This window comes from Nymphaea colorata, chromosome 10, assembly GCF_008831285.2.
Source record: "Nymphaea colorata isolate Beijing-Zhang1983 chromosome 10, ASM883128v2, whole genome shotgun sequence".
NCBI lineage: Eukaryota > Viridiplantae > Streptophyta > Magnoliopsida > Nymphaeales > Nymphaeaceae > Nymphaea > Nymphaea colorata.
Genome location: NC_045147.1, coordinates 16506064 through 16530563, shown reverse-complemented (window position 1 = coordinate 16530563; position 24500 = coordinate 16506064). Strand labels below are relative to the sequence as shown.

Here is a 24500-nt window from a genome sequence, read left to right as displayed (position 1 = left end):
AAAAAAACCTGTTTGCATCTTCATCTAAATTAATAAGCTGATGCAGGGGCAGAGTCAAGGTAATTTTACTCATAAATTTTTAAAAAATTTTACTTGTTACATATAAATATTTCGGGCTTAATTAAAATTTAGAAATTTTAATTCGGTCTGCCTCATGAAAAATTTCTGCTTCTGCTCCTGAGCTGATGTATGCCGCCCAAGAATTGGCAACAACTCATTACCCAGTATGACTCAAGATCTCCTAGTCATGCTTCTTCCTCCATACACGTAGGTCCCCCGTCTGATGCGAGTCATCAGGGCCACTTGGTTGACAACAAATATACAACAAAATGAGATGGAGACATTTTTGAATTTTTTTTATAAAGGACATTTTAGACATTTTTACCTTTTTACCACCTTTACCTTTTTTAAAAATGTTCGTTTATTATTTTAATGAGGATATTTTGGTCATTTTCATCCATGTGCACCGATTTTTTTCTATCCCAAAATGAAAAATTTACAAGCAACCTTTTATATATATATATATATATATATATAAATTATTTGTAGATTTTCCGAATCAGCACACAGCCAGCCTGATGCATTATATTGGACGGAGCTCGAAATGGCCGGATGAGTTGAATTCTTATATATATAACCTTTAGATGCTAAACCAATCATGGAAGAGTCTAGACTCATTGATTTTGCCTTCCACACATGACATGATTGAATAAAAACTCATGGGCAGTTGAAAGAAAAACTTGTGTATTAATGATCACGACTAAAATGTCCTACTTTTTCAGTTTCATTCTCTCCCACCATCTATAAAATGAATGGCAGCGAACAGTCCAGAATTAACCAAAAAAAGGAAAAAAATAAGAAAGAAAGTCAGACTCTTTCATCTTCAACAGTATTTCCGCCTGTCGCCCATTTTGCTGCAAGACTTCCCCGGAAGCGTTTCGCATCATATGCAATCTGATTTCATAGTTATTATTGTCAACGTCACTCGCTTTCCCTAATTTGGCCGAACGCATCTTTCATTGCAGCCTCATCTGGGCCCTCTTTTCTGCCTACGACTTGCATTTATCTCTGTCTCTCTGTGGACATTTAGTATAGGATAAGCATTTCACCATGCAGAGAACAGAAAGAATATCAGCGTCTGCGGTTTTATATGTTTAAGATATTAATCATATACTTGCTCATTATATATATATGGTACTGTGAATGGTGGGAGTACTTCCTGTTAGTGGTGCAGATTGGAGCACGTAACGTCAAGGGGTTTCATCAGATGTGGCAGCGATTGGTGGGGAAGAAGCCGCTTGCGAGGGCATCCGTAAGTTTAGCAGATGGCTCACCAAAGGCATTCGGTTTCTCGAGGAATGCTGTTTCCCGTCATGTCGGACTCTGTTTGCATTGATCGCCTCTTCACAGAAGAGTACAAGTAATTGACACCTGATTCTCTTCTTCACTCTCAACAAAAGTAATATTGATAATTGATATCATCAAGAGATAGAGAGAGAGAGAGAGAGAGAGAGAGAGAGAGAGAGAGGGAGAGAGAGTTCTGTGAGTCGTGTGCTCCTTTTCTTGCCCAATTGGCTTCTTGGTACGCATTATCTTTGTGATCCTAATTGTTCTTCGCTTTACTTTTCTTTCTGTTGTTGAATTGATTGAAGGGTGTTTGCGAGCACATGGAATATGGGAGGGATCCCCCCACCAGAGGATTTGAATTTGGAAGAATGGCTCGACACAGGCGACGGCTCATACGATATCTACGTTCTCGGGTAAGGGACGCCGTGCACCTTGTGTTTGGCATTCTAGTTTCAGTGAATCTCTTCCATGTAACTAGCAGTGGATTCTTCCTGTTTGTAGGTTTCAAGAAATAGTCCCACTGAGTGCGGGGAACGTTCTGAGGACAGAGAATCCAAGCATTTGCACCAAATGGCACCGCCTGATAAGATCAGCACTCAATGAGAAGGCATCGGCTAGTGGGGCGCCACTGCTGCCTCAAGAGCAGCAGCAGCAGAAGCAAAGAATTTATCCAGTTGGGAGGGAGAAGGCTGCAGGTGAGTTTCAGTGCATAGCCAGCAAGCAGATGGTGGGGATCATGATCTCCGTTTGGGCGAGAAGGACGCTCTTGAAGTTCATCCACCACCCCTCCGTCTCCTGCGTCGGTTGTGGCCTCATGGGCTGCTTGGGTAACAAGGTTGGCTCTCTCTCTCTCTCTCTCTCTCTGAAATTTTTCATTACTGTCATTAATGGGGATGATGTACTATCAAAGAGAACATATATGCATGGTCATATACGGAGTAATCTCTGATTCTCTATCATAACCAATATGATCAATTACAAGATAAGCTCTAATTTGTCTTCTGGAAAGTATCAACAGCTTCCACATACCACAAAATAATTCAATCTTTTAAGGGACTAAGAGACTCGGACCACCCACATTCTTTATGGGTCGTTTGGTAATTGGAGCATTCTTTGTATGCGTGTTTCATAAATCTACTTTGGAAAGAATGATTGGAATACATTCATGAAACACTAGAGCTAAGTGTTCTGGAATACCCACAAAGTGTTTCGTTTGTTAAATGACACCTTAGAATTGAACTTAAAACCTTTAAGTTAAAAGGCAGGAAAGAGTCCAGAATGAGCATGGTGCATTTGCTGCTTTTGGAACCCCTCCTACCCCAAAATTCTCATGAATTTCAAGAACTTCTAGGAGCTTCATCTGCCCAGTTAATCTAGTGAACTCAACTAAATAGCTGGTTCAGTGGCAGATTTTGATATGCTAGACTTAATCAGCATTTGCCAAAAACTTAAACGTTTATTTGCCCAGACCACATTCCAGAATCACGTAAAATCATGTCTTATTTCATGATAAAACCCAAAGTTCACAAGCCTGGCCACAATTCCACCCACTAGATTCCTGGCCAAGGTCAAATTGAATTATTGGTGGCATTGAATGGGAGTGGATGTACAAGACATGACAAGAATAGATAGGAGATCTAATAATCGAGTCGGAGTACCGGGTACGGTCCCCTTCTCTATAATAGTTCATGGGATCCACTTGCTCAGTACTCGAGACGCCGTTAATGGTGAAGAAAGGAACCATTAATTATACCCGGCCCTAGCTATACAAGAACGAGCTACAAAAAAAAAAAACAACAAATTTTATTTGACATATGCTTAATTTCAAGGATCGTTTGTGTATAGATCCATTTTTCATTCAAATATTCAATACAGGGATCAGTTTCTGTTAGATTCCTTCTACATGGCACGAGCTTTTGTTTCGTTTGCTGTCATCTGGCCTCTGGAGGGAAGGAAGGAGACGAAATCCTCAGAAATCGGGGTGTTTCCCAGATCATGTTAAAAACTAAATTTCCTGCTGGCCCTTCCATGGATCTGCCCACAAGCATTCTCAGCCACGAGTGAGTATACAGTCTATTCTAATTAAGCACATCGAGATTGACCGCTCGCTCGTTTCATTGATCTTCTAAATCTTGTGTTTAAACTCATGGACCAGTTGAATTATCCATATAATATTGTTTACATAATGATTCAGTACTGCAAAGCTATGAAACACCCAAAATGACATGGTTATGTTTATTTTTTGCCTTTTTAGTCGGGTTATTTGGTTGGGAGATTTGAATTACCGAATCTCATTGCCCGAGTTGGAGACCAGATCTCTTGTGGAGAGGCATGAATGGAGAAGTTTGCATGAAAATGACCAAGTATAGTCTCACTCTACCTTACCTATATGTGTGTTTGCTTATATATATATATATATATATATATATATATATATATATATATATATATATATATATCTGGTTCTTGTTTATGGCAATATTAAACTCACTGTTATTAAAAGTTTCCAATGGCTTGACATGTGAAGCTAAGGGTAGAGCTCTCCGAGGGTGGAGTTTTCCATGGATGGCACGAAGGAACCATAGAGTTTGCGCCAACATATAAATATTCTCATGGTTCCGATGAGTACTATGGATCCGATAATGGTGGAAACAGGAAAAAGAAGCGCGCCCCGGCATGGTAATTGTTTTCTTGCTTGATTTCTTCCACTTGTAAGAGATCATTAGTTACATAAATGAAAAATGTTTTGAAACAACTAGTTTTAATTTAAAACAGTAAGTACCCTTGACAGAAATATGGATGACATTTGCATGAATTCTTCAATCTGTAGGGATGCATGGTCAATGGCAACGATCTTCCGTCCAAGTAAATAACATGGTCGTTTTCTTCCTGTACATAGGTGTGACAGAATACTGTGGCATGGGAAGGCTATAAAGCAAAACCTGTACGAGAGAGGAGAGATGAGGCACTCGGATCACAGACCAGTCCGTGCCACTTTCACGATAAGAACGGATGTAACCAATAGCACTAAAGCATCGAAGAACCTGATCTTCTCGTCAGCAAGATGCGAAACGAGAGAGAATTGGTCAGTTGTTGGCAATGGAAATTAATTAGCCGTTTAATTTGTTCATATTCCTAATGGCAGACGTACGCAGAAGTGGACATTTGCGAGTTAATTTCTTTCTCTCTCTCCCTTCTCTACCCGCATGCAGCGGGCTTTCAAGCAATCCATTGTCTCTGTCGATATCTTTCTTTGTCGTAAAACCTTTTCAAGTAATATAACCTTAAGAGGATTCAACTAAGACTGTACAACAGTGGAGCCTTCTCGAACTCCTTTTTTAACCAGGCTCTTACGGTTAACCTTGACCAGAAATGAGTTGAGCTTGAGATTAACTGAAAGCTTGAGCTTATAAATGAGTTCAACTCAAGTAAGCTTCTTTAATCTAAGTTATGTATCTATCTTTTTGTAACTTTCAAACTTAAAACCAAAGAAATGAAACAAGTCAATCAAGAGTTGGTAAACGAGCCGACCTCAACCTGGGATTCGGTCTATCTAGTCGTCCTCAAGCTGATCTTCTACAGTTCAATTCAAGCTCCAGCCGAGCAATATATGAGTCGAGCTCGAGAAGATTCAACTCATATGTAATGCAGAAATCAATGTGTCGTACAAACTCCACAGACCAGCATATCAGGTCACGACTTCTGACCAAGGGCCTTAATTTCCGCCCACTAGGGAGCACTGCACCTGATTACTTAGAACATATATCCAATAGCCACACCTAATCCATCGAAGTTATTATTCGTGACGGATCACAGACTATTGTAGGTCTGGCTTTCTGGAACTCACAGTAAACCATTTAACTCCTGAGCCAAAAGGTTGCAGGTAATTGCTGTTCATTTCAAATCATCTAAAGCATGATTCCTTTTCTTCTGAAACAAAACTGAGTGTCCTGCATAATTTGAAGGATGAGACAGCATGATGCAAGCACTCTGCGATTGCTTAGTTCCCATTTTTACAGAGAACCGGATCAAATATTGGGAACCCATCCTGACAGAAGAAACTTTCTACTAAAATTTCCTAAAACCACGAAAAGGGAAATATATATTAGTGAATATTTAGAGTGATGATATGATCAACGATTCATGGTGTGGATATTTTTTTGCAAAATTGTGGCGAATATATACCATCAATCTCAGCACCATCGAATAAGTATTTTGGTGAGCAAAAAGGACGGAGGAAGCATCCGTTTGTTCTTTCCTGGTTGCTGCCCATATGCATGCTGGTTCGTGCCTAAAACTCATAAAGCTGACAACGGTAGATAGACAAAGACCGGAAATTTTCTAAGAAATCCCAAGATTCTCGGCTTGTGGCCACAGATTTTTCTTAGTTCTTTAACAGACAGAAGATATTTAACGTCCGGCTCCTGCTTCGGTGAGCGGCAGTAGGAAGTCGCCGCCACGATCAGTATCAGTCACATCAGTTCACATCTGCCAACAGTATGCCACCAAAGACTTGAGGCTTGAGCTGTGTAAATATTTTAAAAGAGTTTTTGCATGGCGTTTTCCACCACAAGTCAAATGTGCAACAGCATGGCCGTTGTTTGCAGATTGAAGATCTGAGAGTTCTTTAATAATTATGATGTGGGACGCATTCAGTGCTCGGAAACTCCATAGCCACAAGTATCTGAAAGAATCTCCCTCTGCAATACATATGCAAGGGACTCCTAAAAACAGCGGTGCGGCAACTAGCAGGACTGTTGAAAATTATCATGAGATTTGGTTTTCGACGGAGAAATTTATGTGGCATATCTGGTAGCAGGCTTGCCATCTTGTAAATTTTTGTCTACAATGTCGCACACCAACAATGGTGTATCTGCAGTTTCATTACTTTTATCTTATTTGGGTTACAGCTGCTCATCTCGATGTCACCGATTCTGAGTGGTCGGTTCTAAATTAACAACTGAATGCGCTTGTTTATATCTACCCCTTAAAGAATTGGAAGGAAAACAATTAAAGAATAACAGGAAGAGCAAATTCTCAAGAGATCCTGCAATTTGCGATGACAGGATTTTGTTTGAAATTTCGTTAGTAAAACTGGCTTATGACAAGGATCGCTTTGTTGAAATCTTCTCATGTCCAGCTTATTCAAATTGAGTTATATTATGAAAATGAAAGCAAGGAGGAGGGCTGGCCATAATGAAGCTGCAAGCCAGAAAAGTCCTCAAGAAGTCCGCGACCATTCATTTCCAGGAACGATGGCGCCAGATTGTTTCAAAATTGTTCCCCGTTCAGTGGTAGAGTCAGAATTTTCTTTCTAAGGGCATTCTAAGATTAAATTTCAAACTTTAAGGATCACTCCTATTGTAAAAAACTGAAAATCAATGAAGTTTATATATGCAAATAAAGTTTATTTTGTTGGCTGGTGTCACCACTAGCCCCCGTTAACAAACTGTATTTTAGTAACCTACCCTCAATAGTTTGAGGTGTTATTGAAGATGACATCTAGAGGCATCTGAAAGAGCAGTGTCTTCATCTAAAGAACTTCATTTAATGATCTCAGCACAAAACTTTGAATTTATATGTTGATCTCGGTGGACCTGGTCCAGTATAGCAGGTAGGCCCATGAGACCCAGATCACTGCCCCAAGGTCAATTGAAAATTTGTTAATTATATATTTAGTACTCTATAAAAAAAAAAATTGGCTGCCGCCTTGGGAACTACAAATAACAACAGGCAAGTGTATACCATATTGCATATTGAATGCCCACATTCAGTAAACAATTCATTGTTGATATTATCCAAATAACTGACAAACACTGGTAAAGTATTTCCGCAAACTTTTCAATTTGCCATCTAAACGATGTTGTCATGGTTATTAACCTAAAACCCATGAATCATACAAATAAGATCGAAAATATACTTGGAAGTTCATTGCAAAATCTCTGATCCCCACTTTTCTGGCTCAAACTGTTCAAAAATATATTCAGCAGTACTGTTGATCATGTGTTCAACCTCCCTCACAACACGTCATAGTTAAAAAAGGCATTATTTTATGGAAAATTTTTAACATTTATTAACAGTTTATATGGTTTATAGGAGAGTACTTGTGTCTCGAGCATCCAAGCTATTCGCGCCTGCATGCGCATGCAATCGGCTTGGAGGTCACAGCAGAAGCATTTCATGGTGTGACCTTTGAGGACCTGATTACCAAGTTTTATAATTAGTATTTTTAATGTGTCGAAGTACTTGCTTCACTTAACTGAAAGTGAAATTGAATAATTGCATGCATATGGCAGTTCACATAGTATAACATATGATGCTGAATGATGTGGAAAACCAAAGCAGAAAAACGGCGACATCAAATAAAACAAAACAGTAAGCGTAAGAGGATTATGATCGCCTTCATTGAATGAATAAAATTATGGTTCATTTACAAAGACATGGAGATGTATATAATTGCCTTTCACTGCTCTTTTGAGTAATACAACAGATAAACAAGAGGGTTGAATATATCTCCACACGGAGAAGGCAGTAATCTCCTTAACCAATCAGCTCTGCCCCCATCTTTCGTATGATCTGCATTTTCTTCCGACTTTGAAGCAGTTTTGTCAGATACCGGATCCAAATCGGATTTATTAAAACTCAAGTCAAGTCGTTCATTTTCAAGTGCCTTTGCATTCAATATTAAGTGTACACTTTGTAGTATATATGCTATCATATTGATCCCTGCTTATATTTTTTCCAAAATTAAATGAAAATCAAGTTCTACACGCTTTGTCTGTTTGTGACATACAAATTTAGTTTGGTGAAATATGAAATGATGCCTTATTATCTCAACATAGCTCTAGATGGGTTGTCATGCATGAGACCAAACTCACCAAAAAGGCCATCAACCAAACCAATTGACATGGGGGACATGTAAATTTTTTTTTTAAAAAAATCATTTATTCTATATAAAAGATTTAAAAAATTATATTTTGTCTCTTGTTAAAATTTTGAAACTATAAGTTGAAATCCCTCATAAAAAATTTCTGTCTCTGCCCTTCTAGAGCCATTGATTGGTAAATAAGGAGTTGGATGCTACTAGTGAAAGCAGCATGGTTATAATCACTATATGTTATAGTCCCCAACATGGGACCATGTGTTATGCGATATAAATGACGAAAATGCCTTCACTTGTTAAATGGAAGACTCTCACCTCTATGAGGGCAAAACTGGAGCCCAAGAAAATTTTCTCCAATAAAATGATCAAAATGTCCCTTTTCGTATAAGTGAGAACATGTGTTCGGGGCATAACATGGAAAGCCTCCTTGGATTATCATGTGACCGAGCTAAAAATATCAAATCCTTTATTTCATTGGATCGAACTGTTCAAAATTCCAGCTGTAGTATGCGCAGCATGAATTACTACTCATTTGTCATATTTAAATTTTATTATTATTTTTTTTATTTTAGATGTTTTTCTTATTTTTTAAAAGAAATAAAATTGTAATATGTCGGTTAACTGACTCAGTTTGGATCATCTAATCAATCCAAGCCCGCGTCTCGATTAAGTCCGAATTTAACTAAGATGTGAACCCATGAGGCAAAAGTTGCATCCCGTATGCAGTCTCCCTTGTGTTTACATATCTTCCAAGTTTATTCTTGCAACCGAGCTAGTTATCGGTAAAGCCATGAGCTTCTTTCTTACCATCATGAGGGTCGTTCATGATTCATCATGGAATAACACGGTTTCCCTAAACACTCGATTGGCTCGTAAGGGAAACTGAAAAGATCGGGCCGCCGGTTTTTCGAATTTTTAAGGGCGTAAGAACGCATGATCAACTCTTCAAAGTTGCAGGCTTTTTGAGTCAGAAAGTCGCTGGTCGATTGAAGATCGGTAAAAGAAAGAAAGGTCAAATCAGGTCACCATTCTTTAATTGTTTCTTTCAACTATTTTAATTTTTTTATAATGTCAAAGCATACTTTAATCTTCAAAGTGATTCTGCCCTTATAAATCATCTTTTTAGGTTGTTTTTTCCTAATTTTTGGCAAACCTTTTCAATTTTCGCGGACCTTTCTTCCTAAATTTTAGATTATTAAATTTCTGTTAATTCCAAAGTTGGGTTTTGTCATTGGTAAAACAACTTCCTTGTGGTTAATCTGGACCGATTCCCCTTACGGAAACGGGTTCCATTTAAGCACTATCTTGATGCCGTTCCTTTCTCTTTTGGCTCCGATCTTAGATTCGTTACCTTTCACCCTTGCCTTGGTCCCTGTTATTCGCTGCTTTTTCGCGCGGCGTTCCCTTTTTTGCTGTTCTTCAACCCTTTGAAATATTGCAGGATGCTCGCACCTCCTCCTTGTGTCAAAAGGATTTTATCAGATAATGCTGCGGTGGTCCTTCCTTCTCTAACTGGGAGGAGGGAGAGATCTTCGTCACTCCCATAGCGGTCGCCATGGATACCAAGAAGCTTCAGAACAAGGAGAAGAAGTCTAAGAGGAAAGAGGTCTCTCTCTCTCTCTCTCTCTCTCTCTCTCTCTCTCTCTCTCTCTCTCCCTCTTGCGTTGATGGAAGTTGAGGTGGAGCGCACCACCATTGAGGTTGAGGTTGAAAATAGTTATTGCCCCACTTGTTTTGGAGTATCTTCCCTTTCATTTTCTTTTTTGTCCATCTCTTCCTTAATAATCTTCCCCAAAATGCCCATTTTTAGATGGCTATTGTTTGCGTGATTAGATGAATTACTGAGTTTAAGCTCCATATTTAGCTTCTCTATCTGACTGTTACTTTTGATCCTTGTAATCTTATAGCAGGTTGGTCCTTGATAACACATTAAACTGATGAATTTTAGCATGTTGAGATTAGGACCATGTGGTTTCCAACGTTACCGATGGACTTGTGTAGTCAGAAACTAAGAACCATTTTCCCTTGTCTACTCCTCCTACTAACCTTTTCTTGTTGGCGTCTTAACATTCCGACTGATATATCTGTTGTAGCGAATGATGGAACATGTAAATCAATGGAATTCATTAAGAACAATAACTTTGTAGACTCTAGAGCTACAATAAGTTCCACGACCAAGATATGGTGCCACTATTGACTTTCAGAAAGAGGATTGTATTAGTTATACTGTAAGTTGAGAAGGTTTGTAATTTGGTTCAAAGCTGTCCACCCCGTAGTTTATTATTCTGGGCTCTGTGCAGTTTCACTCGCTCGGCTTCTAAACCTAGTAGGAGGACGACGTCTGAGTTGGTTGCATTGTCTTGGGTCCTATTACCCTAAATAATTTCCTGTAAGGTTCAACTGCCCTTCGCACAGACTAGAGGATAAATAACCATTCGAACATGGCTACCGCTCTGTATCATAGCCTCCTGGAGATGCTAGAAGTTGAATCTGTATCTCATCTTGCATTCTGCAATTCTTGGAAGATAGTCTATTCTGTTAAGCACGGGTTATTAGCCTCTTGAATTTATTTCGTGGAGAAAAGTGTGTGTACTGTCTCAATTCAATTTCTACGACTTAAAAGTCTTGCAGGAGATACCCAGAATTAGTTTCTCTTGCCTACTGATCCATCGAATTGGAGAGGAATTATACTGTAAAGAGAGATGCTCTGATACTATAGTTTACCAATAGCAGGAAAAGAAAATCCCTTTCCTCACGGCTGGAGCCTGGGGTTAAGCATTTGTAACATGCGGATTCAGCATTAGCTCAGGACTGTTAGTCTAATTAAATGGCGAGTACAATTTCTACTTTTACCTTGGGGTCAGCAAGATCATTTTTTGGGTTTCTGCCCATGAGCTATTTATTTAATTTCTTGATGGAAAGATTTAGGTCGAAAGAATCCCACCTCTTGTATGATGATAATAAAGTAAGAAGTGGAGATCACTAGAATTCAGAAATTTTAGAGTTTGGTGTTGTAAATAATTAAACGCCTGATACTTACGCCTAAAAACATTCATGAGAAGCGTAGGTTTGGAACTCTCTTTCCTTGTAAAGTTATCGCTGGCAGATTGTGCTGATATTGGCACAAACTGTGCACTATATTTATGTTTGGGTTCTGCTTGATGCTTCTTTGAACGTGCTGATTAAAGTTGGCATCATTTTTAATTCCTTTTTTCTTTGAAGCTCATATTCATACAATGGATGGAAGCTAACTGGGTGCCTCTGCCTTTTGTGTTGGTTGAATTCTTATGAGCTGTTGTTTCTTTGTTGTCAATTTTTTTGAAGGTAGTTGAGCAGGGCTTTTTACTTATCATTTTGTGATTATATTCGTACAGGTTGTATTCTACAATAATATGCTAATGTCGAACTTGTCTGATTGGAATAGGTTCTTGAAAAGAGAAAAGCAATTGATGGCATAATAAAAGCTGCATCAGCTGAAGCTGACCATCTTGCTTTTTTTCAGCCCTTTCAGAAGTTTGATAGGAATGGTTAGTTTTGATGCTTCATGGGAAGCTGCTACCTTTTGTTGCTCGATCCTGCCAATTTCTGATTGCAATGTCCAGCTATACATATTTGGGGAAGCAGATATATTCTGTAATAAACTTGAAAGAGAACTAAAAGGAGCCTCTGCTTTAAACTATGCCATTGTTTGTCCATTCAAACGATCTCCTTCCCATTCCTTAATCTTTAGCCAACTCCCATTATTGATTTCCTCTCTTGTTCATTCAGCAGCTCTATTGACAAAGTGCTAAGTTGCAAGTTTACTTGAAGAACCTGATGTCATGTTCTGAACTTGTCTACATCCAGGACTCACACTATGTCTGGAGTCAGGAATTGGTGACCAACTTTCTTCTCCTATGAAAAAGTACATTCAGTGTCTGTTAAAGGTACATATGTGACTTTTCTTTTTCCTGGTTTCCCAAGAAATAGGTGGTGATTTTTGTACTCTTCAATTGTTTAAGTAGTGTATCAGCCTAACCTACTATAGATTTTCAGCTTAATATGGAAGGTCCATATGGACCAGAATGGCCTGCTGAAGAGAAGATCAAACGCAGAGAAATGGTTGCTCCTGAAGCACGTTATATATTTATCCGAAGAGCCAGAGGAACAGTTGCTAAAGAAACTCTCAACGATGATTCAGATGAATGCCAAATCCACTGGATGGCAGATGGAGATTCAGTTGTGGGGTTTGTACAGTATCGCTTTATTGTGGAGGAGGACATACCTGTTACATATGTTTATGAACTTCAGTTGGAGCCCTGTGTGCAAGGGAAGGGGTTAGGCAAGTTCCTGATGCAACTCATTGAGCTTATTGCTCGAAAGGTACTGTTCATATTTCTTCATTAAACAGTTGCAATTTACTAGTTATTGAATCTTTGCTGTTACTCATGGGCTTAGATAAAGGTTTTCTTTTTCTGTTGTGTTCTACTTGGACCTTGCATTTTTTATTTTTTTTTTACTAGAACTATGCAGAATCAGACTATATTCTTTTTTGTGTACAGAATCGAATGGGTGCTGTTATGCTTACAGTTCAGAAGGCAAATGTGTCAGCCATGCATTTCTACACAAGTAAACTTAGGTAATGCATAATGCATTGGTGTGTAATCATAATAACTTATGGCTGTTCTATATCAGCTTCAGGCTGAAGCATGACTTTGTATATAAACATTGATTTCACATTGTTTTGACAGATACACAATTTCGACCATTTCACCTTCGCGAGTTGATCCTCTGGTGTGTAGCATCTCAACTAGAGGAACATCCTGTTAACAATCAGTATACAGTTCAATTATTGTTTGCTACTCTTTCTTTTACAACTTGCCATGGTGCATTTGGCATCCTCAATGGATTACACGGTTTTGTTTCCAGATAGGAGCTGAGAAGAGTTATGAAATACTGTGCAAAACATTCCATCCTGAAGCTAAAGACAAATTAGAGGTTAGTTATTATCCTCAATAATGAAATTTGGAATGCTATTATGTGTTTTATGCATTGTAGGGGCAGGTTTCTGGTTACTAGATGAGTAGGGGAAAAAGACAGACCGTGAAAGTAATGCAGATTTAACACAGCCAACTCTCAAGTGTTTTTGATGATCTGATTTTTGTGCAGGGAAACAGCTTTACAGGTGAAGCACACCATTGATCCTAAAGTTAAACCATGGGCATCTCAACTTTTTCACACAGTAGGTGATGGTTCCATCTGAAGCTCTTATCAGGTCAATGTCAAGTGGCGTGTATTCTTTTCCACAATGTGCATATATAGTTGTCTTAATCAAGGCAAAAGATTTTGTTTACGAAGACTCAACCTTGGTATAATGAAGTGAACATTGACAGGCATTGTACAAATTAAGTCAACCTGCTGACATGATATCTGTTCACATACATATTGAAGTCCTTGGCAAATTTTGTGACGAGAACACTTCCCTGTTCTGTTCAACATAAACCTCCTGCGCTGTTACCAGTTATTCTGAGTTTATCTGTTTCATGCGTTTCATATTCTTTATAGAGATTACATGGATGGAGGAGGCAATGGTAACTTGATTATTCTTTGTATTCACAAATACTCGTGTTACTACAGTCGAGAGGCATGCATTTCGCTTTCTGACAATAAGCGATGGTGACTTTCTCAAATTTGCTGCATAGGCCGATCTCCCCATTTCTACATTTGAGCCAGGATTGTAACTTCTCATCATCAATCTCATATCTTTGTTTCCTTTTCATATTTAGAGCTTCCTCGGACTGCCTGCTCCCTACTATATGTCTCCTTTGAATAACGTCTCTGTTGATGAAATTTCCAAGTCATTTGCAGTGTTTGTTATGATCTAGTAACGCAACCAAGTAGAGCAGCCGTCTTAGTGTATTTTGGGACCGCCCGTGTAATGATGAAAATTCGTGTCTATTTCATGGAGGTAGTTATTTTGGCTGAACCTCTCACAAAAATGAAAATGGGTTCTCTGCGCCAAGCCCATACATGCACACGAAAGCGCACTGGTATCCGTATATCATGGAAATTTTTTGCTTGTGGAGTGGGAGTACAAACAAATATTTGTGACACTCAGCAACATGGTACAAATAAAGAATCTTGCCAACTGATGTGAGTTCGTTGATTCTCCTGTTTAAGTGGGTAAGGTGGTGCACCTGTTTAAGTGGAATAAGGACTGGCCTGCTTGGTTCTCCTGGTGAGTGCTTAGTCAAGTGGAAATGGTTCATATAGGTGGAATGTTCTACAATGTGGGTATCATGAGCAAATGACTGGTCGTAGAGGTATTTCACTCTTCCAAGTGAAATCAACGCGCGTGACTTGTGTTCACCCTTTTTAAACAATTGGATATGGGACATGGGTTTTCCACAGTGTACAATGATGAGCAACTATTCGAAATAGCAGAATTATTCAGCACTTGCATGATATGAGAGGGTTTGAACTGAAAAATGAGCAAAAAGAGAGCAACGAACCATGGGAGAGTGAAGGAAGAGTTTTAGTTCTTACTGTTTAATTTGCATAACTGTCATCTTATAATTGATTGAATAAAAAATGATGAAATTCATATTAAAACGCACACGCCTCAAGAAAGAATATAAGGAGTATGTGACTTGTCTATTGCTGTCTAATTTTGTTAGACGATATTGTCTAGAGTTGCTTACTCTAAAAATTGGTGTCTCAATGAATCTAACCCCTGCTATATTTTTCACTTTTCTATAAAATTTCTGGACCCTCTGGGCAGCTTGAGAACTCCCCATGTGACAAGACTCTACATGGTTGCCGTATTTCTCATATTTTTGCAATGCATTTTTCATACAAATATGTTAACTAGTTTTTGCTAGATCTCCGTTAATGGTCAGGGTAGTAAGCCTGGGCACTGGGCTGCACTGAGCTGGTCCGTTTAGCTGACGTTGGGCTGACCCATAAAGGCCCAGCATGCTTATAAATGCATGAACAAAGCTCACCCCTGGGCCCAATAACAAATAAGCCGGGCCAGGCTTTGAATTGTGGGACACAAGTCAGAAAATCTGTTCAGTACTCCTTCAATTTAATTTAAATGGATCATCAAAGCCAACTCCTAACATGTACGTATCCAGCCAACAAAAGTTCAGCCAAGATCTTTCTGTGAGCCAGCTCACAGTTTCTTTCTGAAATAGGTTATTGCATTCTTCTCCTGTTTCACAGTTTGAGGAGCAGTCAGAGAAAACGAAGAAAAAATAATAAGAGATGGGTGATAATGAGGAAGTAGGCCTGTAGGGTTACGGTTTTCTTTATTGCACCCTTAACCTGACTTTCCTAATGAGCCTAAGGGTTGATTTTCAACCTGGGCAGAAACCAGTTTTACAAGGGACTTCGGATGAGCAAACCTCTCAAACCGAGGCCTTCGCAAGATTCTTTCTATCGTTACTACCTTCTTCGGTAACTAGCATTCCTACTGCCCATAGGTTTTTTTTTTCTCTTTCTTTCTTTTCGACATAGGCATTTCACATAATTCTGATATATATATATATATATATATATATATATATATATATATATATATACACACACACACACACCCTCAGCAACTTTCTTGGCTTGGCACTTGTGGAAGCTGCATGTAACTGGGGGACGGGAAAGTACACCCAAGGGAATGTAAGTCCCTAATCTCACATTCACTGTCAGGAGATCTTGGTTTGAAAGCCACTCCAAGAGTGGGATGTGAATTTCTCCCACTTCGTCAATTAGACCTGAATATGAATCACTTAAGTTCAGTAAACAGTCATTGGTGGTGTGACGAAACCCTCGTCACAGCAGGACAGCAGGCAATGCAATGAAAATGCACATCGACAGCTCGATTCTTGTTAGCGTAGTACCTAGTCGACATTGTACTATACCCACTTCCTACACCAAAACAACCCTAAACTCTGGAAGCAGGGGGAGGCTTCAGCTCCCATTCGGGCATCAGGTTCCTCCCACTTGCCTGAAAGAAACCGTCATCCTTTTAGAGAAGTTAGTTATGGACCTTCCCTTGATGCTTCGGGATGACATTAACACTGACATGGTAGGACCTTTTTCATCACTCTGCCTTCTGCAACTCTGCCTTCTGCAAGTCGTTCTGGAAGACCAATACCTTTAAGACAACAGTTGGTCGGAATCCCATCAAATGCGGGGGCCAAATTGTGCCTTGCGCGTGAGAGCTTCCTCCTTTACCTCCCCCTCCTTGACACTTTCTCCGTTAACCAAGCAGATTCCGCAGGACCAACGTACGACCCCACTTAAGTCCCTCGAGGCAAACCTTTATGACCTTTTTTCTGCCTTACCATGCGGAAAAAAGGGCGCAAGCCTCACAGACCTTGACCGTATCGGAGGTGATCTCTCCTTCATTAGCATCGAGCCCACCCTGTATTGATCGTGCGTTCCTTTCACAATTGCAAGGAAGAAACTTGTAAATCACCACACTTGGGAGTGAGTTTTATGGGCCTGCGAGATTTCCTTCCCCTTTCAGGATTTGAGAAAGCTCCAATCTAAAGAACTATCGAAGGATGGGATCATAGGAGCCGCCTGTATCCATCTTTTGAATGGATTACAATTCGACCAGTGTTACCTTGCCAGTTACCATCATTCCCACTGGCTAGGTTTCCCCTGGTGGTTCAAGCTCGGAGATGACCTTGATCATGGTGCATTCTTCGAACTGAGAACCCAAAAGCCAAACCAGAAACCCCACAAGCTCGTTGTTTTTATATTATAGTTTCCCTGAAATACATTTTTTTAATCAAAAACCATTATTTTTTCACCTAAAATTGATTCCTATTTGAGGGAATAGAGATTCTTTTTCAATGAAAAACATTTGATAGTCTCAAATCTTAGATCTGAAAAATACGTTCACGTATATAAACTGAAGATCTCAATAATGTGGATCTTAAATCCACGTTACATAACCTGTGGATTTAAGGTCAGATGGTCCCATAGGAAAGGGAGGTCCAACCTTGAATCCATGATGATTTCAGACCGCCACGTATCTCACATCCCCCATGAAACAAACATACTCTTGGTGAAAAAAAAAAAAAAAAACTTAATACAGCTTTCAGTCTTAGGGAAGCGCACCTCTCCTATATAAAAGGCGTGCTTCTTAATCCTGGGAAGCTCACTTCCCACGTCCATAAAAGTGCTTTTCGCAAAGCAGGACCCACGTTCAAAAATGATTTGATAGATTGCACATGCAAAGTCTAAATTCATATATCAGATAAGGCTAAAACAAAACCACACTAATCCGGTAAGTAGAAAAACTGAGGGGTGCAAACAAAAGCGGGACATTCAAAGCGGGACATTCTAAGACAAACCGAGAGATCCATGTGGTGTGAATCTTCTCATCCCAACATCACTTCGCCAGCATCATCCTCACAAACTCCTCGTAATTGACCTGGCCATCTCCATCGATATCAGCTTCTCTAATCATCTCATCAACTTCTTCATCAGTCAGTTTCTCCCCAAGATTAGTCATCACATGGCGCAGCTGCACTTATATAAATCAAATCAGAGAGAGAGAGAGAGAGAGAGAGAGAGAGAGAGAGAGAACAAGCTACCTCTGCTGCAGAAATGAAACCATTTTGGTCCTTATCGAAGACCTTGAAGGCCTCCTTCAGCTCCTCTTCAGAATCAGTATCCTTCAAACATAAAACCCACAAGATAAAAACTCATACAAGCTAGAAAAAACTAGGGAGAAACAACCCTTGAATGACCGGCACTATGAGATTCCTACACATTCATTCGGGGGCCCGCAAGCTTTTTATTTTTTTTTTTAAAAAAGCGAGATTCAAAGAAATCAGATTCAGAAACGACTATTAACTTCATAATCCCAGAGACCAAAAGTCTGATTTCTGCATGAAAACCAAGTTTGGAAAAAACAAGTAGGGTGCTTTTGTCAATTGGTAGTCTCCTAAATTAGCTTTCCACCTCCCAGTGTAAAAACCACAAGAATATGCAAAATTCGAACCATAAAAGAGGAGAAGTCAAGCATTAAGTGTCATTTTAACAGACTACAAAATAAGCTTGAGTATTGGTGGTTCTGAGAGTACATGATTTTGCAGCTCCTTGGTTGCAGGTTCAAGAAATAGGAAAAGAAAATAACATCAATAGAACATAAGAACATAAATATGTAATGCAAACTATGACATGCTCAATATACTAAACTCACTTTCATCTTTCGAGCCATCAAGTTTAGAAACTCTGGAAAATCGATGGTGCCGTTTTGATCTGCATCAACTTCGTTAATCATATCCACAAGCTCAGCCTCAGTTGGATTTTGTCCTAGAGATCTCATAACAGTCCCCAACTCTTTTGTGGTGATACAGCCTAAATCAAAACAAAAACTCAATCAAACAGAAATCAAGTTTGCTCATCCTTGATTTGTATATGATTCCAGTGTCACATTTCTGCGGTAGGAATCTAAATGACATCACAAATACTGAAACATTATGTTGTAGCAGAAGAGCTCGTAAAACAGCCAGTTCCTCTCTAGAATACCAACAAACAGAAATGACAATGCTGAGCAAATCCAGTATTTGAACAATAATTATGCCAAAATGTCTACGTGGTCTTCAGAAGATTTCACAGGCCAGAATTAATACATAGACAAAATAGTGCAAAGAAAAAGAGAGAGAGAGCTTTTAAATTGCAGTTACGATGCAGGCACGAGAAGGGGGGGGGGGAGAAAGAAAAATAAAGAAAAAAACCCAAAACTCTCAAAAGGAGAGAAAACTAGAAAGATTGTCTGTGTTGATGAGCTGGACTAAAGGATCTAAACTTCTCGAACAGCTAACATACAGAAGAAACATTCGTCAGAGTGACCAATAGAACCACAGCTTAACCATGATAAAAGGACTAACAGAAATAAGAACAGGAAGCATTGAAGAAAGCATCTACTAGATTATGAAGAATGCTTGAAAGAAATCACTGATAACTAATGACAAAGTTTTGTATACTCATAAGTTAGTACACTCACATTTTTTTAATGTATCAACCTAATTATGTCTCCAGATAGTTGTGCATTTAAACAATAGAAAAATTAATAAATGAACAACAAATAAAATAAAACACATAGTGTGGATGGCGCTTCTCAAGTCTCTCCCAGTCTCCCCTTCTAATTTATGAGCTTAAAGGGAAAAGGAGACCTAGAAATTACATACTGATACTGTAGAAAACCAATAATTGAAATTAACATAGGAAGCATGTTAAGACCTAAAAAAAAAAACAAAAAAAGAAGAGAGAAATCTAGATCTAGATGATTAAGAAAAAGAAAAGCAGAAACATGCAGAATCTCGTATCTAAACTAAGAGGCATCTTGGTTTACTATACTATCAGGAACAGAGAAATATTCCATCTACATTATCTTTAAATTGGATAAATAAGTTGAAAACCAAATTTACAATCCTACACCACTTCCCATTCTTGTTTGATGCATGCAGAAAGAGCAGTAATTTAAGGACACGAAGGTGACGCAGCTCAAATTAACTCTATCATAGTATCATGAAATCACAATCTCATTATCGGATCTTTTCTATGGAAAAAAAAAGAAAAACAAATTCCATTTTTGCGTCAATCCTGACTATGCTAATATTTGTGAGTATACACTATCACTCCTTTCTACACAGTGCTTACAACAGCAAAGAACTACTTTATCATCATGTACTGGTAATGGAGGACATAAAGATCATCGATTCAAACCATACTTGAAGCAAAACTTTGGTTATAACTCTATAAATACAAAAAAGTTACAAAATTCAGCATCTAACAGTTAGCAAACATAGAAATTAAATTAAAAATCCCTACCATCTGATACATTGCTGATGACAAAAGGAAAGCACGGGCATAAATCAATAAGTACATCGACCAATAAATCTTCATCAGGAAGACCGTAAGGCGAAGGAGTACGAGGAAGCTAAACAGCACAATGGAAAGAGAGACTGACTCATATCGAAGCATACCGGCAACAAGCAAAACTTTCAGTCCCACAAATACCATACCATTTTACTACATTCACACAGAACAAAACAGAAACAAGACGCAGATCTCCGTTTCTATTTGTGACATTTCTCAAACGAAGGAAATACCCACCCAGATCTCCTCGGAAAAAATTAATAGAAAGAAGACGAAAGGGAATGAACAACTAAAAGCCCCTCGATCAACGAATAACTGAATGTGCCTCTATGTTTCCAAAAGACCAGTACATAAAAGCCCGAATCACCTGGATTTGGCATCGAATCACCTAAAAGGAAGATCCACGTGAGGTAGAAGGGAAGCAGAGAAAAACAAAAAATGCACCATTTCCCGCCAGAACTAACACTCTGCAACACTTTCCCTAGTTAAGGTAAGATCTATCCAGGTTTAACTCCAACAAAGTACAAAGAAGACGGTGAGAAGGACACCCGAAAGAAAAGAAGAGAGCACAAAAAACGCGAGAACGAAAGAAAAGGAAAAGCGAAAAGAAAAAACCTCCTCTCTTCCTCATTTTCGTGCCTAAACTTTCCATCCCAAGAAGACTAACACAGTGAGAGCCCGATCGATTCACTCAACAACAGAAGCGCAACCAGAACGGCATACCGAGAACCCTTAATCGCCCTGCTTCAATAGAGTCCGAGGAGATGAAGTAACACGAAAACGAAAACGAAACAGCCGGAGGGAGAAGGTAGACCAGAGGGCATACCGTCGCCGTCTTTGTCGAAGAGGCTGAATGCCTCCTTGAACTCCGCTATCTGCTCCTCCGTCAGCTGCTCCGCCATCTTCCCCGCGGCTCACAGAGTTTCCTACTTCCCCTCTTCCTCTTCCTCCTCTGCCGCCGCTCGCTTGCTGGCTCTTCTCTGCCCCCTTCTGCACGGCACAGAAGGGGAGAACTTGTACGGCCAACCCGGACGTGAGCTGGCGAAGTCAGAAAGAAAACATTACGAAGTCTTTGGAAATTTTCTCAAAATATAATCACCGCCTCTAGAAATAGCATAAAACCCTGAAAATGAGAATTTTTTATTTAAAATGTAATAAATTCCATTAACTTTTTTTTTTGTTTAATGAAACCAAATATAAAACTCTCTGTGGTAAAAACTCACCGATGAAGCCATAGAAAAAAAAAAAGTGTTCTCTCAAGACAATATAAGAATTTTTAGTGATATTTAAATCCATGGGTTGAGAGAAATATCTTTTAGTTTTTGTGTCTATTTTATTTATGTTTGGATGGATTAGTAGGAGGTTGTCCTATCACCTATAAATGAAAATTGAAGTTACTTTTTTCTTTCTTAAAATTAAGAGCTGTGTGATGGGACAGCTGCATACACGAGACCACCCAATTCTTTGGTATAGAAACATAAGCCCCCACAAATCGAATTAGGGCGTGCACACATGTCTCATGTCCATTCGTTTGAGCTATGCGACTTGAGGCTGTGTCAAATGTTTTAATAAAAAATTGAATTTCATTTTAATATAATCCAGTTAGTAGACCAAGAGTCAACTTAGAGAATAAACCACGAAACTTACCAAAGTTCGAAAGTTGACTCATCAAACTCTAAGAATACAAAACAAAAGTCTTTATACAAGTTTTGAACTGCAGACTTGGCTAAACCTTAATAACACACGGTGTTTGAGTTTTTAAAAGTTGATGGTTAATCTAAATGGCTAGTTTTACCTTCTTATATACATTAAGGATTCAAGTAAAAATTATCAAAATACATTTCTTCCAAAAGCTGTTGTGTAAATTCTCCATGCTGGAAAAACTCTGTCACTCGACTTGAGCAGTAGAATGGCTTCTTGCCCTCCTATGGTTACACTATGGGGGGTGTTTAATTGCTTTAACATGATCTGTCGTTAAGATGTTTCTTTCTTGAAAATCCTTGGATTTAAGATCACTCTTTAGATCATTTCTTTGACAAAGTGAATAACAAATAGGGGTCTCCAATCTGATAGTATGGGCTTTAGTTTTGGCAACCAACTTTAGTTGGACAAACCATACATCTTGTTGGGTAGATCTATTTGTAGCGTTAGAAACTTGCACAGCATGGGATTCATTAATCTGAAATCCTTAGCTTCCAGCTCTGGATGCAGAGAAAAAGAAAAGAAATATGGCGTAGCTTCCAAGCACGCTGAGTGTGCTCTGAGGGAGGGTACACAGTACCCACTGGAAGTGGAACGCATGCATGTAAGAAAGGGGACGGTGTTGGGGAACTCCACTCCGTTATCGAGGGTAAAATGCTGGGGGAATTCCATTCCGAATATCCGAGTCGTGAAACATCTCTCCATGTTGTGGTGATGAAGAAGAACATTGATGACAAGGACGTTCTGGAATTCTCCATAATTTTCTTCACACTGCCCAATATCTTCTGTTCAGGTGCAGGGAGATGAGAAAGAAGAGGCACCGCGGGAGCAAGGATTGAGAGAGATGTTTGGTGTTCTGTTTCCAAACCGCAGTTTCCCTCTGGACTTATTATCGAGCTTCACACAAATCGACCCCTTCAACTGGATCCTGGACATGAACTCCTCCGTAGGTACTCTCTCTCTCTTCTTTATTTCCTATTCCCATCCTTGAATTTCAATCAAATCCATCAGTTGGGTGACTTTATGAATTGGGTATCCCAGGGGAAGCATACGAGCGAGTGAAAGAGATGTGCATCTTCCTCCTGAACGGCTTCACCCTCCCACCCGACAAGACCTCCCTGTCTACATCATCCCCTAGCTCGGCCTTCCAGTACTGTGGCGCCGTCTACTCCGGCTGTCCTTCTTCTCTACTCTCCCTTTCATAGCGAAACCCGGCGGGTAGATGTAGCTGACCTCTGATACCACCCCTTTGATGGCTAAAATTGGCGTCTCCGTGACAGAGTTGGCGATGCTGCCGGCGCTCAATGGCGGCCAGAAGAAGCGGATAGAGCAGCTGGCCAAGAGAGTTGGGGAAAACATCTTCAACTTCATGCAGTCATTTTGTTCCGAGGAAGGCGATCGCCTCGTCGTGCCAATTGACATTTTGAACAGGTGGTTTAACATGTTCCAGGTAGGGGTGAAGCGGGATCCTGAGTACTTGAAGCGGGATCTTGGTCGTCTTTTTCCTATTCAGAGTAGGACGACCGGGGACCTGTAATTTTTCTTAGTTGAATGCGAAGAATGAATTTGGAGAAAGGCAGAGTATGTTGCTTCGTATCGTTGTTATTGGAAAGTTGGAATTGCTCTGAGAATGTGAAAAGAACAGTTGAAGACATTTGTCTGCTGAATCTGTTCTTTACTGGTACACTTTTTATTGGTCCATAGATGTTGGTCCAGTTGATTTACTAAATGAACCAGATCACAATGAGATATCTTTGAATACAACCCAGACTGTTTCTAGTGCGGTCATAATTTGGCAATCCTGCTCCACTAGAAAATGTTTTATGCACTTGTTTCATAATCCAGTAACTAATCAATTGAAGTTCTTCGCCTCACAAGATGGAGCTCATTCCTTCACTGGAAATGGTAATTCAAAGAATAGAAGCTTTTGTTTTTTCTAAATGTTGTTGTTCTCCAATGGTCGAATTTGGTGGACCATAACATTTTGGTGACACCTCAAGGCCATTATCATTTGTTCACAGTTCACCATGACTATCAATCTGTCGATGTCAAGGAGCGAGAGATCCATAGCAGTGTTGGATTAGAGACACAGGGCTTCCATAAAAATATTGTAGTTCGTTAATAGATTATGGAAGTTGAAAAATATGGCTACTTATTTAGTGATTTCAGCTTCAGTCAGACGGCAAAACTTCCTGCTACAACAATTGGTAACATTGCGTATCACCTGGTTTAGTTCATATGGTCGACGAAAGTTTGTAGCTTCTAATAAGCGTCCCTTGTTCCCTTCTCCCTGTTTCAGAACTGTAGCATAATGCCCTTTCAAGTCGTTTATTGTCACTTTTAGTTATGTCAGTTTGGATTGCATCCCCAACAGACCGATAGAAGGAAAGGATCAAGCATCAAACTCCCATAATTAACATACTCTGCAGGTACCTGCTTTCTCAACTTATCGCCGAGCTCGGGATATGCTGAGGAACAAAGTATTTCAACCATGACTAACATAGTAAATGACGAAGGCCTGAAGTTTGTTAGCAATGGTTGCCCTCTAATTATGCGACTTTATGAACCTACTCTAGCAAGTGTATATTGGGTGGAGCAAAATGCAAGTGTAATCCCATTACATGCTTGTCAGGTCGTGTATATGCCAGTACAACAAGGGAGTGCTGGAAGAAAGCGATTTACAGAACATGCA

At 39.4% G+C, this 24500-nt stretch overlaps 3 protein-coding genes and 1 pseudogene across 8 annotated transcripts; 3 read left to right on the top strand and 1 right to left on the bottom strand.

Moving 5' to 3' along the window:
• The first annotated feature begins 1214 nt into the window (after positions 1 to 1214).
• On the top strand, positions 1215 to 4536 carry LOC116262897 (type IV inositol polyphosphate 5-phosphatase 9-like). 2 transcript variants are annotated; one of them, XM_031642432.2, is made up of 7 exons: positions 1215 to 1420; positions 1653 to 1760; positions 1849 to 2182; positions 3223 to 3407; positions 3602 to 3710; positions 3875 to 4026; positions 4247 to 4536. In XM_031642432.2, exons 1-7 carry the CDS (start codon positions 1326 to 1328, stop codon positions 4455 to 4457), a joined length of 1194 nt encoding a protein of 397 aa, XP_031498292.1. In that variant the 5' UTR covers positions 1215 to 1325; the 3' UTR covers positions 4458 to 4536. The 2 variants fall into 2 exon arrangements, with proteins under 2 accessions (XP_031498292.1, XP_031498293.1); XM_031642433.2 differs by lacking the exon at positions 1215 to 1420 and adding an exon at positions 1491 to 1542.
• Positions 4537 to 9032: 4496 nt separating this feature from the next.
• Positions 9033 to 13742, top strand: LOC116261872 (uncharacterized). Of its 5 annotated transcripts, none has more exons than XM_031640785.2 (9): positions 9033 to 9241; positions 9672 to 9836; positions 11655 to 11757; positions 12077 to 12156; positions 12266 to 12592; positions 12772 to 12848; positions 12961 to 13003; positions 13139 to 13207; positions 13379 to 13742. In XM_031640785.2, exons 2-9 carry the CDS (start codon positions 9786 to 9788, stop codon positions 13409 to 13411), a joined length of 783 nt encoding a protein of 260 aa, XP_031496645.1. In that variant the 5' UTR covers positions 9033 to 9241; positions 9672 to 9785; the 3' UTR covers positions 13412 to 13742. The 5 variants fall into 5 exon arrangements, 4 of the variants coding, with proteins under 4 accessions (XP_031496645.1, XP_031496644.1, XP_031496643.1 ...); XM_031640784.2 differs by having other exon boundaries at positions 9033 to 9251; XR_004174374.2 differs by lacking the exon at positions 9033 to 9241 and having other exon boundaries at positions 9460 to 9836; positions 12961 to 13045.
• Positions 13743 to 17422: 3680 nt separating this feature from the next.
• LOC116262295 (calmodulin) lies at positions 17423 to 21170 on the bottom strand. Its single transcript, XM_031641524.2, has 4 exons — positions 20934 to 21170; positions 18426 to 18583; positions 17815 to 17895; positions 17423 to 17744 (listed from the first exon to the last, which is right to left on the bottom strand). Exons 1-4 carry the CDS (start codon positions 21007 to 21009, stop codon positions 17610 to 17612), a joined length of 450 nt encoding a protein of 149 aa, XP_031497384.1. The 5' UTR covers positions 21010 to 21170; the 3' UTR covers positions 17423 to 17609.
• Positions 21171 to 22242: 1072 nt separating this feature from the next.
• LOC116262431 (uncharacterized) lies at positions 22243 to 24465 on the top strand (annotated as a pseudogene).
• Positions 24466 to 24500: the final 35 nt, after the last annotated feature.